We start from the raw sequence: 17,143 nt of genomic DNA on the forward strand, positions 1-17,143 counted from the left end.
AAACCACGTGTTCTCACTTATAAGGAGGAGCTAAACACTGAGCAAACATGGACACAAAGGAACAATAGACACTGCGGCCCACCTGAGGGTGGAGGATGGGAAGAGGGACAGGATAAAAAAACTAACGAGTGCTATGCTCATTACCTGGGTGATTAAATTATTTGTACACCAAACTCCAGTGACACGCAATTTACCCATGTAACAAAACTGCACATGTACCCCCTGAACCTAAAATAAAAGTTGGAAGAAAAAGAAGGGCAGGAGAAACTTTAGGAGGTGGTGGGTGGGCTTATGGCACAGATTGTGGTGATGGTTTCACAAGTATATACTTCTCTCCAAACTCATTGAGGTGTATACATTAAATTATGCACAGCTTTTTGTATGTCAGTCATACCTCAATAACATAGTTTAAAAAAAAGAGTGGGGCAAAATTTTCCAGAGGATCTGGAGGAAGAAAAAAGGGAAAAGAAACAAAGCTTCTGAGCGGACATATACCACTGCCCACCGCAGCTTGCTATGGAGTTCGTGGCAATCATTTTTTTAGAAAAAGTGATAAAACAATTATTTTTTTCAATCACAGAAAAAAAGATGTCGGTGGGATGTCTGGGATCTTTGGCTTCTCACCTATCTCCTGGACTAGATAGGCACCTTCTTGATGGCAGAAATGGGGAACTTATTCTTCTCTGCATGCTTGGCACTTATCAGAGCCTGGCACATAGTAAGTGCTGAAATCAGGGTTCTGGATGAATAAGCCCAGCTGTAATTGCTTAGTCTGGGTTTCTGAAATGTTACTGTGTATTTGAATCACCTGAACATCTTGTTAAACTGCAGACTCTGACTCAGTAGGTCTGAAGGGAGACCAGAGATCCTGCATTTCTGACAAGCTCCCAGGTGATGCCAATGCTGCTGGTATGGACCACCCTTTGAGCAGCACATCTCAGTCTTCTGACAAGGAATCCATGGGCGTCTCATTATGCAGAAAGAGGGGGCTCTAGGAAAAAAAATGTGATAGGAGGGTCAAGAGACCTGGATTCTAGCTCCAGATCTCCCGCCTAGGAGCCGGGGAACTTGGGCAAATTTCCACACTCCTCTGAACAACAATTCCAGCTGCCAGGTCAGATTCCCTGCCCTGCCCTGTCCTGCCCTGTCCTGCCCTGCCCTCTCACACAGTGTCTGAGCTGCTGCAGTGAAGGCTGGGACTGAAAGGGCGGCATTTAAGGCTGAACCAGACTCATCACCACCCTGGATAAGCTTTGAGATCACATACATTAATATGCTTTGCAAGGATGTGAGGAAAAGTTAAGATCAACCAACATACCCTGCAGAAAAGAATGCCTGAACTCTCGCAGCTGCCACCCAGCATGCTGATCTCAGATTTTATATTTAGCCCTACTGCATAAATTCTCTGCCATCCATATTCTGGTAGTCGTCATTTTTTTCTAAGCCGGCTCTTTCTAATCAGGTGGATCCCCTCTTTACTAAGGACCTTCTGATCTCTGACTCCCACCCCACCCTCTTCTTGAAGAAAACAAAATCAAAGCCTCTTTTATACTTTTGTCAATGCCGCACAAACAATAATAAAATAATAGCTCAACATTTATTAAGTACTAACTCTATGCCAGTTCTACTGATAAGATCCTTACCTAGACTGTATTAGGATTTCTCAAATGGTAAACATTGATTATAGCATGTGATACAGACACGTGTTGTTTTGATCATTATGTTGTTTATAAGTCACCTTGTATTTATGGTAACTAGTACTGTCTTTCCACTTAGGGTAGCACTGTAAAGTCTAGTTTAAAATAAATATAGGTAAAATGAGTCAACACAAGAGAAAAGCAAATCAAAACCATAATGAGATACCACTTCATGCCAACTAGAATGGCTGCAAGAAAACATACCAACAAACAAAGAAAAACCCAGATACTAACAAATATTGGCAAGGATGTGGAAAGGTTGGATTTCTCATCCACAGCTGGTGGGAATATAAAATGGTTCAGCTACTTTGGAAAAGAGACTGGCAGTTTCTCAAAAGGTTAAATAGAAAATTACTATGCAATCCAGCAATCCCACTTCTAACTATATACCCACAAAGAAAACGTATGCCTATGTCAACATTTATACAGGGATCTTCCTAGAATTATTCATAATAGCCCCAAACTGAAAACAACCCAAATGTCCATTAACTGATGAATGGATTAATAAAACACTATGGAACATTATTCATCATTGAAAGGAATGCAGTACTCATGAATGCTGCAACATGAATGAATCTTGAAAATATTTTGCTAAGTAAAAGAAGCCAGCCACAAAAGGTCACATATTTTATAATTCTATTCATATGAAGTGTCCTGAATAGGCAAATCCATGGAGACAGAAAGTAGATTAGTGGTTGTCTATGGCTGACAGGAGGAGTTTTAGCTGGGGAGAATAAGGAGTGACTGCTAAAGGGTACAGGGTTTCTTTTGGGGGGGTTAACAAAAATTGGGATGCTTGAAAATGTCCTGTGTTGATGGTTTGCACAACTCTGTGAATATACTAAAACCACTGAGTTACATGCTTTCAGTGGGTAAATTGTATGACATATGAAGTATGTATCAATAAAACCATTATAAAATATGTAAAGAACGTATTAGATAATACTATAGTTGGAAAGCTGATCACAATCTCAAAAGGCACAATCTCCAGTGCCATAATCCCAAATGTTGAAATCCAGAAAGATCACAACCCAAAAATATAATTCTGGAAAAAGAATTTTACAAATTACTTTAAAGCTATTTATTTACATTTTTAAAAGGAGGTTTGGGGCTGGGCACGATGGCTCATGCCTGTAATCCCAGCACTTTGGGAGTCCAAGGCGGGCGGATCATGAGGTCAGGAGATTGAGACCATCCTGGCTAACACGGTAAAACCCCGTCTCTATTAAAAATACAAAAACATTAGCCGGGTGTGGTGGCGGGCACCTATAATCTCAGCTACTCGGGAGGCTAAGGCAGGAGAGTCGCTTGAACCCGGGAGGCGGAATTTGCAGTGAGCCGGGATCGCGCCACTGCACTCCAGCCTGGGAAACAGAGCGAGACTCCGTCCTAAAAAAAAAAAAAAAAAAAAAAAGAGAAAGTTTATTAAAACGCACACACACACACACACACACACACACACACACAACCACATAAATCCACAACAGAACTCCTCATAGGGCACTTTATATAATAAAAGAGCCAATCATAGATATATATTTTTGAGAAAACGGGTATAACTGTTACGAACAGGTGACTCTTACTCATAAACGAATAGAATAAGTGTACATCACTATGGTTGGTAATTGCGTGCACCCAACTCTATAACTGCAGTCACCTGAAATACCATGATGGACAGCCTAAGCCTATTGGCAAGACTGGCCAAAAACATGGACGGGTCCACACTACTTTGTCATAGCACCAACCGCCCAATAGTCAAGATCTTGACAAATTTTAACTTTCACAAATGTAGATGCACAAAAAGGACATCCTTTCACTTACTGAGGGAGTTCTAATGTTTTTATGGACGTGCACAATGCTTACACATGAAATAAATGTTGTGACAATGAACTTTCAAGGAGTCACATTTGCAAAAAAATGCATACAGAGAATTACAACTCTCTAAAAGTCTTTACGTAATTTACACTTTCAGGATTGGAGATGATGTGAAGAAATACATAGCATAGTGATTGCAAAAAACAATGCTGACAATTTAAAACAGTAAAAAAAAAACTAAAGAGAAAACAAAAAAGAAAAAGACAATTTGACATATGAAAATGTATATTACAGGGTTGGGTAGATTATGAGCAATTGTGCAGTTAGTCCATAAGAGCTGGCCAGCTTTCACGATCATTAACTCAATTTTGAAGTCACGTATCACAATGAATCGCTGCTTTTTTTCTTTTAGGACATCGCTTTCCTTGGAGAATATATTCATATTCAATTTCTACCTGGCACTTCTCTTTTTAAAATTCTTCTATGATTCGATATACATGGACGTGAGCATTCCCTATTCATTTTTCCCCTCTTCTGTGCCATGATTCTAATCCTGTTTTGGGTACCCAGAAGTCCATTTCATGAGTACTTACACAGAACACAAATTTGGTGGAAAAAATATTGGTGATCAAACAGCAGCACCATTGCATAAGTGTCTTCTTATCCTACCATTTACATAATTATTTTTGAACCAGTCAGTAACTTTGCTTAGTTTCTTCAGACAAATGTAGCTCATTAAAAGCTCCTGGAATGTCATCAGCTGGAAAGGAATGCCAATGCAGGAAAATAACACATTTTTAACCCAAAGTTTCCCTTGTATGGCATGGTCAGCCAAGCTACTCATCTGAATTTTCTGCCAAATGCATTGGGCTGAATGGAGAAAACAAACTTTATTGGTAACACCTTGAAACTCACTTTTAGAAACCTTAATCACACCTAATTCCAAATCTGTTACTATGGTTTGGAGATTGAAATTGGTTTTCTTCTCCACAAAGGAAATATCAACGTAATAATTCTTCTTGACTAATGCAACTATTCTGTGATTGAGATTTTTCAGAATTTTAGATGACAGGGATTTTAGACTTTAGGAAATTTGATATTTGGGGATTTCAACGTACGGGATTATAGCTTCTGAGACTGTGTTTTCAGGATTATGATCCAAATCCCTACAGATGGCACATGAATATTAAAAAAAATTGAAGAGGCTAGGCTCAGTGCTCACACCTGTAATCCCAGCACTTTGGGAGACTGAGGTGGGCGGATCACAAGGTCAGGAGATCGAGACCATCCTGGCTAACATGGTGAAACCACGTCTCTACTAAACAAACAAACAAACAAACAAAAACAACAACAACAACAAAAACATAGCTGGACTTGGTGGTGAGCACCTATAGTCCCAGCAGTTTGGGAGGCTGAGGCAGAAGAATCGCTTGAACCCAGGAGGCAGAGGTTGCAGTGAGCTGAGATCATGCCACTGCACTCCAGCCTGGGCAAGAGAGTGAGACTCCATCTCAAAAAAAAAAAAAAAAATTGAAGAGATAGTTATAGTAAAGTTTAGGAAACACTAGATATAGATCAGTAGTCCTTCCAATAACCCTTTGAGATAAATGCTACTTTCTTTTCCTGTTATATAGGAAACTGGCTCCCAAGAGTTAAATTACTCATCCAAGGATATAGACTTCAAGTGAATTTTGAACCCAGACAACTGACTCCAGAACCAGTGCTCCTACCTGACATGCTATACTGCTTCCAGAGTCCCCAACCCCCAAGTTCAGCCCTAGTCAGACTTTGTATAATGATGCCCCTTGCCAATCTCTCTGACTTGGATCTGACCTGTACCAGTGAGCATCACCTACTGCTTGACATAGGCTGTAAGATGACACAGAAAATACTAGTGATAATTCCAGGCAGTGGGAAAGAACAAACTCATTGTACAGAGGGGGAAACTGAGGACGAGGTCATATAGATAGTTGGACACCACCAGGACTCCTTGGGATTGCTCTATGGCCAAGATGGCCAGTTATTCACCAAATATCATCCCTTCCAAAAGAAGGGCTATTGCTGAGAAATGCCTGCTCAGCCAGGGACGTCATTTTCCAGATGCCCTTACAACTACATGTGACCTCGGTGGTAGCCAGTCTTCAAGATGGTCCTCAATGACCCCTGCCCCCTGTGTGGCCTCCTCCCACAGTGAATATGACTGGCCTGTGTAACTAATAGCTATTACCACAGAAATGATGGTGTATAATTTCCAAGGGTAGATCATAAAAGATATTGTAGCTTCTACCTTGCTTTCCTGGATCACTTACTTTGGGGAAAACCAGCTGCCACGTTCTGAGGATACTCATGCAGCCCTATGGAGTAGTCTATATGACAAAGAATTGAGGCCTTTTGCCAACAGTCATGTGAGTGAACCATCTGGGAAGCAGGTCATCTGGCTCCAGTCAATCCTTCTGAGCACTGCAACCTCATGAGAAGCCTTGAGCCAAAACTACTCAGCTAAGCTTCTCCTTAACTCTTGACCCACAGAAACCATAAGGTAATAATACTTATGGCTTTAACCACTAAGTTTTGGGATAATTTGTCATATTACAAGCCATAACTAGTATGCCCTATGACTAATTCTTGTCAATGGAATGTGACCTGACAGGTTATGTGCCACTGCCAAGCACATATGGTTAAGATCCAGTTTCTTCCCCCTCCCACAGAGATTTTTTTTTGAACAGGTATCTATACACTCAGGTCCATAGCAGCATTAGTCGTGCTAGCCAAGAGGTGGAAGCAACCCAAGTGTCCATCAATGGAAGAATGCAAAAACAAAGTGTGGTCTACACATACAACGGAATATTATTCAGCCTTAAGAAGAAGTTCTGACACATGCTATGTACAGCATGGAAGAACATTGAAGACATTATGCCAAGTGAAATAACCCAGTTGCAAAAGGACAAATACTATATGATCTCACTTATGTGAAGTACTTAGAATAGCCAAATTCATAGACATAAAGTAGGATGGTGGTTGCCAGGGGCTCAGCGGGAGGGAATGCAGAGTTAGTGTTTGATTGCTATGAAGTTTCAGCTTGGGATGATGAAAACATTCTGATGATGAATAGTGGTGATGGTTGCATGACAATGTGAATGTACTTAATGCTACTGAACTGTACATTCGAACATAGTTAAAATGCCAAATTCTATGTTATGTATATTTTACCACAATTAAAAAGGCATTGTGTGCTGAAAAGGAGTTATTTCTTCTGCTGTCCCCTACACACTCAACTAAATTTCTGCAAGAGCTGGGGCTTGTGGGTTGAGTAACATCTTTTTCTAGCCAGTATTTGCTGGGCAGTGTCCTGCTGTGAACAAAAAGGGCAGGATCCCTGTATTTAGGATCTAGGTTCAGCAGCATGTGACAGGTATCCAAAGCAATAGTGGCTTAAGCCAGACAGAAATTCATTTCTCCTGCATACAGTCTGGAGGTGGCAGTGTCAGGCTGGCTGCTGACTCCATTCCATGAGGTTATTCAGGGAACCAGGCTCCTCTCTTGTACTCTGCCATCCCTAGGATGTTTCTCTCACCTATGTGACTCAAGATAGTTTACTACCACATCCACTTTAAGCAGCAAAGAGAAGAAAGAAGGGAAGAAGAGGTATGTTTTCTGCCTTTAAGAAACAGTCATTTTGGTTCTCTGTACCAGAAGTGGAATGCAACTACCACTTGCCGTACTGTCTGTCCCTCACATCCTCCAATGGGAAGCCTCCACAGAGATCTTGGGAGCCCTATGTTGACTATGAAAGAGCCCCAGCATGGGTGGAATCTGGATCCCTGCATCACTTCATGGAAGGTTGTCTGCCAAACATCTGCATAGGACTTTGCATAAGTAAGAATAAACCTCAAAGGTGTTAAAGTACTGAGATTTCAGAGTTTATCTGGTATAGCCACCAGCATTATTTTAACTAACACAGTCTTATGATTGAAGCTTGGGAAGCTGGGTGACGCTATAAGACTGAGGCCAGGTTGGGCAACGAAAAGATGGTTCTAGAGTCGGGAGACCCATGTGCAAGTCCCTTTGACCCCACTTACAAACTATGTGGGCTATTCAAACTCTTCCGGTCTTGGTTTGCTCAAATGTAAATTGGAGATAATGAGAATACAAACCACACTATTTGTCGTGTGGACTGAATGAGGGAATCTGCAAAAGAGACAGCTGAGAAAGATCTGCTTGGGGCAGTGACAGACACCTGTACCCTTGCCATTCTCCAAAGAGGAGAACAGATGGGCAGTTAGACTTGGGCACAGCACATCATAACTCACAGCTTGATGTGAAGCAAATGGCCCACTGGGGGTGCCTAATCTCTAAGTTACGGCTGAATACCCAGACTCAGGCAGGAAGCCATCTGACTTGGATTTGGCAGTATCTCCAATTTGAGACCAAAAATAGCCCAGCCAAGAACTTACTTGGTTGGCTTTTGGGTACTTACATTGGGTTTGCCACATGGGCCGATTTTTTTTTCCCAGGTAGCCCAGGAATGAGGGTCAAGTCCTCCTGTCTTTAAACTCAACTGGACAGTCCTGGCTTAGAAAAGCAGGCATGCTCACTGCTCGAGCTGCCACTCCGGGGAGTATGACAACCAGAGAGGTGTCAGGTTCAAAGCCACAGATACTTCAGAGGCTGCACAGAGAATGTAAGAGTGTGAAGATGCCGGGGCTCACATAGCAGCAGGTGGTGGGTATTGTGAATCTTATGGCACATCAGGCATGTCCACAGGCTCATTTCATCCCATAGCTGAACGAAAGGCTCAAATCTGAGTTTATTGCCTTCTGGTGCCCCAACTTTTCCAGATTAATCCCCATTAATTGAAATATAACATGAGTCACATAAGTAGTCTTAGTTTGCTAGTGTTACTATAACGAAAATGCTACAGACTAGATGACTTAAACAACAGAATTTTATTTTCCCACAGTTCTGGAGGCTGGATGTCCAAGATCAAGGTGTCAGCAGGGTTGGCTTCTTCAGATGCCTCTCTCCTTGGCTTGTGGGTGGCCACCTTCCCCTGTGTCTCCATGTGGCCTTTTCCTTGGACATGCACATCACTGTCTCTTCCCCTTCTCATGAGGACACTAGTCCTATTGGATGGAGTCCTCCATGAACCTTAATCACCTCTTTAAAGGTCTTATCTCCAAACACAGTCGCACTCTCAGGTACTAGGAGTTAGGGCTTCAACATAAGAACTTTAGGGGAATGCAATTCAGTCCATAATAGTAATTTAAAGTATTCTAGGAGCCACACTTTTAAATATATGAAGAAAACAATGAGATTAATTTACTTATTTAACCCAATATATCCAAAATATCATTTCAATATATAATCATTAATAACTATTAATGAGACATTTTACATTCCTTTTAAAAATACTAAGTCTTCAAAATCTAGACTGTGTTTTATACAGCTCCATTAGGACCAGCCCTAATGACGCCCTCAAACCCACCAGGCACTTTCCCATATCTGGGCCTTTGCCTACACTGTTCCCTCTGCCTGGAATAGCCTTCTCTCCTTTCCCCACTCATACTTCAAGGGCTTAGCATTACATGTTACCTTGTCCCCAAAGTCTTATGCAATCCCCCAGAAGGAGGGTTTCCCTTTTTCCCTGTGTCCTCACAGGACCACATACCCATCTCTGTTTGAGTGCCTGCCATACCAGCTTATTGTCTTTTCAATGTCACTGAAAGGCCAAAACCATTTCTGAGCCACCAGCACATAGCACATTGCTTGGCACATGGTAGACACGCAATAGTCATTGCTGGTTTTAGGGGCAATTGGGGGCTTGCTCTGAGATGAAGGTATTAGATTACCAGGAAAATTTGTTTTAAAGTTCCCCCATTATTTTGTGTGTGTGTGTGTGTGTGTGTGTGTGTGTGTGAGAGAGAGAGAGAGAGAGAGAGAGAGATGGGTCACAGTAAAGAAAGTGGTAGAAAATATTGCTTAGGGTATTATTGTTTCCAGAGAGACTCTGAACCAAGGAGTTAGGATTTGAGGCCGTATGTAGCTTTAATAGTTGTTCTGTTCTTAGTTTATGATCCTCTCTAAGAAATGTTTGGGCCTTGGTATACAGCTACAAGGCACTGTACATCTGAAGCTGATGGGCTTATAATCATCAAGAAATACATGATTAATTTCACAAGGGTGGCAGGGCAGTTTACCAGCTGAGTGACCTAAAGGCAGTTTTGACCTATAATATGGGTCTCAGGGTCCCCCTGTTGCACAACTCCAGGGCACTGCCGAGTGACCATATGAATGGTGTCCCTGGAGCTGAGCATGCACAGCCTGTGTGGCTGGATGCAATCATCCTGAAAGTCTACCTGTAGGTGAACATCTATGACAGACCACTGACTTTAGACATCTGAGCCAGGATCTCAGGAGATTAAACACAGGGAAACTCAGAACATAAGAAACTGTGTGCATTCACACACACAGATGCTGCCCACATCCAGAAGAACTGTAGCACAAAGGCCAAGTATAAACTCAGTGTTTTGGAAATCGGAAAGCATTCTCTCATAGAAACAGGGCCCACATAGGGGCTTTTCTCCCCAGGTTAGCATCAGGGACACAATGATTATCTTTAAAAACAAAATAAAAATGAGTCTCACAATATTGCCCAGGCTTGTCTCTAACTCCTGGGCTCAAGCAGTCCTCCCACCTCAGCCTCCCAAAGTGCTGGAATTACAGGCATGAGCCACTGCCGTGCCCAGCCCAATGATTAAGTTTTAAGCTAACATTCTTGGGCTTTTCCCTTCAGATGAAAAAAAGGACATGAACTTCCTCCTTTGTCCCATCTATTTTCTACTTAAATCAATTATAGAAGACAAACTTCATGTGGGTGAAACCTCTTCTGGCTAGAAGAGGTCTGAAGTGGGACCCACTAGGATGTAGAGTATAAGTCAGAGAACTGGGTTTGAATTCTGGCTCCACCGTGTGATTTTGGACAAGTTGCTCAATCTGAGCTTCAGTTCCTTTATCTGTAAAGATATTCCCATCCCTATCCCATAATGCTGTGTAGCATAATAGAGACAGGGTACATGAGGGCCTAAGCACAGGCTGTGCGAAGTGTATCAGTCAGCTGTACTGTGTAACAATCTCGAAATTTCAGTGGCATATAACAATGAGCATTTATCTCTCATTCCTGTGAGTCTAGGGTTGGCTGGGACAGCTCTGCTTCAGGCTATGGATCTGAAGTTTTGGCTAAGGTATCTCTGCTCCATTATCTCCTTTTGGGGCTCAGTCTGGAGAGGCAGCAGCTAAGTGAAGTGTGTTCTTTCCACAGTAATGTAGGCAGATGAGGCGGCAAGCCCAACTATGCAAGCACATTTCAAACCTCTGCTTGGCGAAAGTGAATCATATGGCTGAGCCCAAAGTCAAGGTCTGGAGAAGCAAAGTCTGTCGACCATGGGCCACAGCAGGAGTGAGGATACAGCATATGATTATGAGGGAGTGAGAAGTTAGGACCAGTAATTCATTACTACAAATAGAAATAGTATACACATAGAATTATCATCTGTTCATATTCACTCATCCAAATATTTCAGTGGAACAAAACGGGTAGTTCTTATAGTATCTTCTTCTTTCAAAGAAATGTCTTACGCATTGTGGCAGAAGATGAGTATATGGTATAAAAATGTAGGAGATTGCCGATGGGTAAGGGGAAGGACATGTTACCAGAAGAGGTCGCCCCATCCTTCCATCTTGATTCTGGCCCTAACAGTAAAAAGATCATGCCCCAAACCAGCACTGAGGGCGTCAAAGGAAGAAATGTTTCTACAGTTACCTGGCCAGGGTAGCTCCTAAATCAGATATGTAAAGGTTGCAAAATGATGTTTCATCTTGGGCATTAATGTCATCAAGGAGCCCTGAGAGTTGAGAAGGTAGAAAAATCATTTTAGAATTCACCCAGAAGGTAAGCATTAACCCGGGCTTAAGAGGATGGGTTATATCTGATAAGCAGAGGGGAGCTTTCAGAAAGGGGAAGGGCATGAGCAGAAGCCAATACTCGGTGGCTGAAAGCAGCTGACATTTATTACTGTAGCTTGTAAGTCATGAGGCTGGAGGTTGGGTGATGTGGGTTGGGTTTGCTCATACGTCTTTGAGTCTGGTGAGGCCTCTGCATTAGTCTGGGATTTCCTGGGGGCACCTCAGCTGGGGCCATTCTACTCTGTGTGTATCTAGTTTTCCTCTTGGACCCGCAGACTGACTGGGGGACATCCTTCTTGTTGTCATGGCAGAAGTTGAAGAAGGCAAGGTTTGGGATTGACACATATCAGTGTATCAATTCTGCCTCATTCTAGTGGCCACAGCAAGTCATATGGCTGAACTTGTGTATTGCAGGGGGTGCTGCAAAGTTACATGGCAGATGGCATGCATACAGGGAAGGGTGAAGAATTGGGATCATATGTGCAAACCTACTAGAAAAAGTCTGGTGGTAGTAACGAGGTAAGGGTTTTACAGAACGTTGCAATTGAAGATTCTCATGATTCAGAAATCCCATCTCAGACCCCAGTGACTGAGAAGTCCCCTCATGGTATCCCTACCTTAGGCTATGACAGTCCAGCTTCTATGTCTACCTCTCCTGTGCGACTTACCATGCCTGGAGAAGATTATTCTGTCACTGAATGACTTGTAGGAGGTTCTTCCTGGCATCTAACTCCTTCCTGCTTCCTCCCCAATTCTAGTTCGCCATGTAGGCTTTTGGCTTGGCAGCCATGCACGCATCTGAAGACAATCCACTGACCCAGTGGTTCTGGTTTATCACACCCTAAGTGAGACAACTGTGGGTGCATTGGCACAAAGTGGAGGGGGACTTTTACCCTCTCGATGGGCTGTTGTAGCTCTACTAACCCAGGAGATGTACTTGACATCTTCCCTTCCCTCACGCTCATATCCAGACCTAGTCAAGTCCTGTGAGTTTAGCCTTCAATGTCACTCTCCTCTCTCCAGTCTAAGCTGCCATCACCTCTTGCTTGGACCAGTGTGGTAGCTTCTTCACTAATCCCCACCACTATAATCTACTTTTCACGTTGTGCCAGAAGTCATCTTTTTACAATGTGAATGTGTTCTCATGGCACCCACTGCTAAAAATGCTTCACCTTCAAGCACATCTTGTTCCACACCATACTCTCCAGCCTTGACCCTGACAAGCATCCTCCGGAACCCCAGACCCTCCTTGTCCAGTTCACTGTTTTTCTCCCTTCAGGCTCCCGCTCATCTGTCAACTTGCTCAGGGAGCTCTGCCTTACCTCCTTGCCAAGGCCAGATTGCTGGGTTACAAGCTCTCTAGCAACGCAGCCCTTTCCCTTGCACATCGCTCAGCACCTCTAACTCATTTCTGTGATGGCTTCGTTAACATCTGCCTTCGCCACCATCCTGTAATGGGGCATGCACACTGGCTGGTGAGGGTAGGGCTGATCTGTGGCATTTGCAAATTCCCATGGTGTAAATGCAACCACCTTGGAATATTTCAAGATACCAACAGTGGTGCCTTGCAAAATCCCTGAAAATGCAATAAACGGCTGTCATGAGCTAGTGTGAGCCAGCTCTAGCATACCATTGAGGTGAGGCTTATATCTGGTGTTGCTCCCTAGTGACTGATATTGCATCCAGAAAATAATTCAAGAGTCAAAGCAAGGCCGGGCATGGTGGATTACGCCTGTAATTCTACCACTTTGGGAAGCTGAGGCGGGCAGATCACTTGAGGTCAGGAGTTTGAGACCAGCCTGGCCAACATGGTGAAATCCCATCTCTACTAAAAATACAAAAAAAAAAAAAAAGAACCAAAGCATTTGGTGAATGAAGGAATGAATGAGCAATGGTGAAGTTTCAGTGAGCCTCAGGACAACAAGGACAACAACTGCTGTTTCCAGAAGATGGAAGACATTGAGTGCTTGCCCCAACAAAGGAATAAAGGAGCCATGACATTTCTGTCCTCTGAAGACTGCTTATAACAAACATGCCTATCAGGCACAAATCCAAGTGCTTTACAAATACTAACCCACTCAATCCTCATGACAACTAAAAGGTAGATACTATTACTACCCTGGTTTTACAGATAAGGAAACGGAAACTCAGAGACATGAAGTCATTTTCCAAGGTCATTTGGAGTTGGCTTTGAAACCAGGCAGTGTCACTGCAGAACCAACATTCTTACCCACTGTGCTGTGTTGCATTAGGGCCAGCCCTGGGGATAAGATGTGTGTTCCATTTGTGTCCCAATCCCTGTATATCGACTCCACAATCAGTGTGTGCTCTTCAGCCCACTGTCCCTCAACAAAGAAATGAAGTGGCAAAGGTCTAGAGATGAGGTCCTGCAATGATGAAGTGGATGTGGACTCTTCTGGAGAAGGACAGAGTAAAAAGATCAAGGCTTTTCAAGGGCCATAAAATAACCAAGGAGATGGACTTTAAATATTTACTTACTAAATTCAAATAGGAAATTGACCTGGCTAACTTTTATAAAGGGAACCATTCAAACCTGAGAGGTGAATTTGCAACATTAGTATTTGTACAATGTTCTTCCCTGCATGTGATCTCATTTTGCCTTGATGACCACCCTGGAACATGGGAATAATTGTGCTCATTTGAATAAAATGAGGACACCAGAGCTCAGAGAGATTGGGTGATGTGCCCAACGCCACAAAACCATCCATCAGCAGAACTGGGCCTGGGTCCCAGACCAGATGATGGCCAGCCCCAGCCCTCTGTTGCTGGTTCAGTGTTACGTCCCAAGCAGGTCTGGTAGAATCACAGCTGCTCAGAGGAAGTCAATTCCTGGAGCTAATTATGCTGAGCGCCAGCACAAAGCAAAAATGTAATTAGTTTCAAAGGAGCTTTGTACAGATTCTGGAGTGACAGCCTAATATTGCAATAGTAAGATTCAGGAATATGTCTAACTTTTGATGTACTTGTTCATTTAACAAATTGGCTCCTAGCTACTATGTGCCTACTCTGCATAAAGATCATTGGGGTTGAAGGTAAATTCCTTCCTTTATTCTATATACGGCATTGAGGATCAACCAAAAGAAAACAAAAATAATGATGTCTTAGTGTGGGAGAAAAATGGCATTCAAAAATGGTAGAAGGAAAGGTTGGGACCGTTTGATTGAGGGGGAATTTTGAATATTGGGGCCAGGAATTTGGTTTTATTCTGTAGGAAAAGGAAGTCCAATGAAGGTTTCTTTGTTTGTTTTTGCAGTCAGGCTCTTGTGCTGCACTCCAGATTGGAATGCAGTGACATGATCGTGGCTCACTGCAGCTTCGACCTCCTGGGGGAGTTCAAGCTTATGCCATCCTCCTGCCTCAGCCTCCTGAGTAATTGGGACTATAGGTGTGCACTACCACATCTGGCTACGTATTTTATTTTATTTTTATTTTAAAGATAGGGTCTGCTACGTTGGCCCCCCACTAGGGCTTTTAAGCAAGGGAATGAACTAACTATCCTCCTACTCCTCACAATACAAACAATAGCTACTGGCCAAGTGTGGTGGCTCATGCCTGTAATCCTAGCACTTTGGGAGGCTGAGGCGGGCAGATCACCTGAGGTCAGGAGTTCAAGACCAGCCTGGCCAACGTGGTGAAATCCTGTCTTTACTAAAAATACAAAAATTAGCTGGGTGTGGTGGTGGACACCTGCAATCCCAGCTACTCAGGAAGCTGAGGCAGGAGAATTGCTTGAACCTGGGAGGTGGAGGTTGCAGTGAGCCAAGATTGTGCTATTATACTCCAGCCTGGGTGACAGAGTGAGACTTCATCTTTTAAAAAATAGAGATAATAAATAACAGTAATAGCTACTGTTCACAGAGCTCCTGCTGAAGCTTTTAACCCTCACACCCACCCTATGAGGTCAGAACGCATGTGAAGCCCACTTAACAGGTGAGAAGCGTGAGGCAAAGAGGTAACAGAGCACCTAACGGGCAGAGCTTGGATGTGAAGCCACATCAATCTGAATTCAATATACTCTCACCCTGAACACAGCAGCATCTTTACTTTTAAACATAACCTAGGCAGCACATGGGGACAGAGGTTTGGGAGGCACCCACATTTAGTTCAGTGGTTCAAGATATGAGAAAGGCTAAATTTAAGGAGAGAGAAAGGAGAACCAGAGAAGCAGGGAAAGAAACAGTAGCTGTGTCAGGCAATGCCAAGAAAACCACACCAGTGGGAATTTTAAGAAGCAAAGGAGGGAGCAACGGTGCAGAAAGTTACCTAGAGGCCAGGCAGGATGGGGATGGAAAAGGAACCATAGAATTTGCCAAACTGAGAGGGCGTCCAGGACTTCACAGCATATTCAGAGGAGTGGTAGGGGTGGGTGCCAGATTGCCGTGGGTTGAGGAACGCGTGGGAGGTGAAGACAGGGCTGGCAGCCTGTCAACTTACTCTTTCAAGAAATATGATAGTGGGGGTGAGGGGAAAGGGGAAGATGGTGGAAGGAAAGGCTTTCTGGGGAGATGGAGGTTGGGAGAGACTTGAGCAGTTGTGAGCCAGAATGAAAGGAGAAGCTGAAGGCAGGAGTTTGAAGCCTACAAGGCAAGAAGCCTGTCCCTAAGAGAGCTCCAGAGGGAGCTCCAAGGAATGGATGGAGAGCAGAGCTGGTGGGGGCTCATGTGGCTGGACTTCTCCAGGCCTGTGCAATGGAAGAGGTGGAAGTATTCATCTCTGTGGCCCCCAGAAGCTTTAATAGTCTTTCCTTCTTCTCCTTTTCCTCTTCCTTCCTTCCTGTCTTCCTCTCTAGCCACAAATATTTATTGAGCACATACTATGCACCAAGTCTTGTGCTAGGTTCTGTGGCTATTATAATGAACAGGACAGTGTATATCATCCTTACAACTGAGGAGACAAATATTATACAAGAAGATGGACAAATGTGTGTATGTCTACACATTGTATAATACTAACAATGGGCAATGTTCATTGGGGACTTTCAAGGTATCAAGACTTTTATAAGCATTTAATAACCTTTTACCTAAAAATCCATCCCCTACATTAAAACCTACAAGACCCTACTGGTATTACCTTTTGCAGATCAGGAAACTGAGGCACAGAGGGATCAGATGACTGACAAAAACCACACAACTTAGATTTACCTGTTTCTACACACAAGCACTTAATTGCCACCCGGTCCTGACTATGTTGAGAGCTGCGGACACCAGTATGAACAAGACCTGCAGGGTGTCTAGGGCTGGGAAGAAGCCACGAGTTCATTCACACCCTTTTCCTCAAGGTGTGGTCCCTGGACCAGACATAAGGGCATCACTGGGGAGCTCGTCAGACACACAGGCTCTTCAGCCTACTGTGATCTACTAGACCGTGATGTGTAGTTTAAACATGACCCGCAGGTGTCTGGTGTGTAAGTTCAAGTTGGAGAAGTCTGGTCTAGAGCCCATTCCTCTTATTAGAGACGAGAAACGGAGGCCCAAGCATTTGAAGGTTATGGACGGTGGTAGAACTTTGGGGTTTGGTGAGTGGAGCCAGCCTAGGCCTAAATGGGCGCTTCCACTCTTGTCCCAGCAGGTCAGTGGGTAGGGCTGCGGGAAGGATGGGCGCTGCAGGGGCTCGGCGCGCAAGGTGCTCGCGGGCTCTCTGGCCCAGCC

At 43.6% G+C, this 17,143-nt stretch overlaps 1 protein-coding gene across 1 annotated transcript in view; it reads left to right on the forward strand.

Annotated features, from left to right (window-relative positions):
* Positions 1 to 10,952: 10,952 nt before the first annotated feature.
* Positions 10,953 to 17,143, forward strand: part of SLC6A11 (solute carrier family 6 (neurotransmitter transporter), member 11) — a 128,252-nt gene continuing 122,061 nt past the window's right edge. The window contains exons 1-3 of the mRNA XM_011952508.1: positions 10,953 to 11,004; positions 11,730 to 11,802; positions 12,754 to 12,955. Coding sequence (XP_011807898.1) covers positions 10,953 to 11,004; positions 11,730 to 11,802; positions 12,754 to 12,955 — 327 coding nt within the window. The remainder of the gene's footprint in view (positions 11,005 to 11,729; positions 11,803 to 12,753; positions 12,956 to 17,143) is intronic.

The sequence above is a fragment of the Colobus angolensis genome, unplaced genomic scaffold (genome assembly GCF_000951035.1).
Source record: "Colobus angolensis palliatus isolate OR3802 unplaced genomic scaffold, Cang.pa_1.0 Scaffold34, whole genome shotgun sequence".
Lineage (NCBI taxonomy): Eukaryota > Metazoa > Chordata > Mammalia > Primates > Cercopithecidae > Colobus > Colobus angolensis.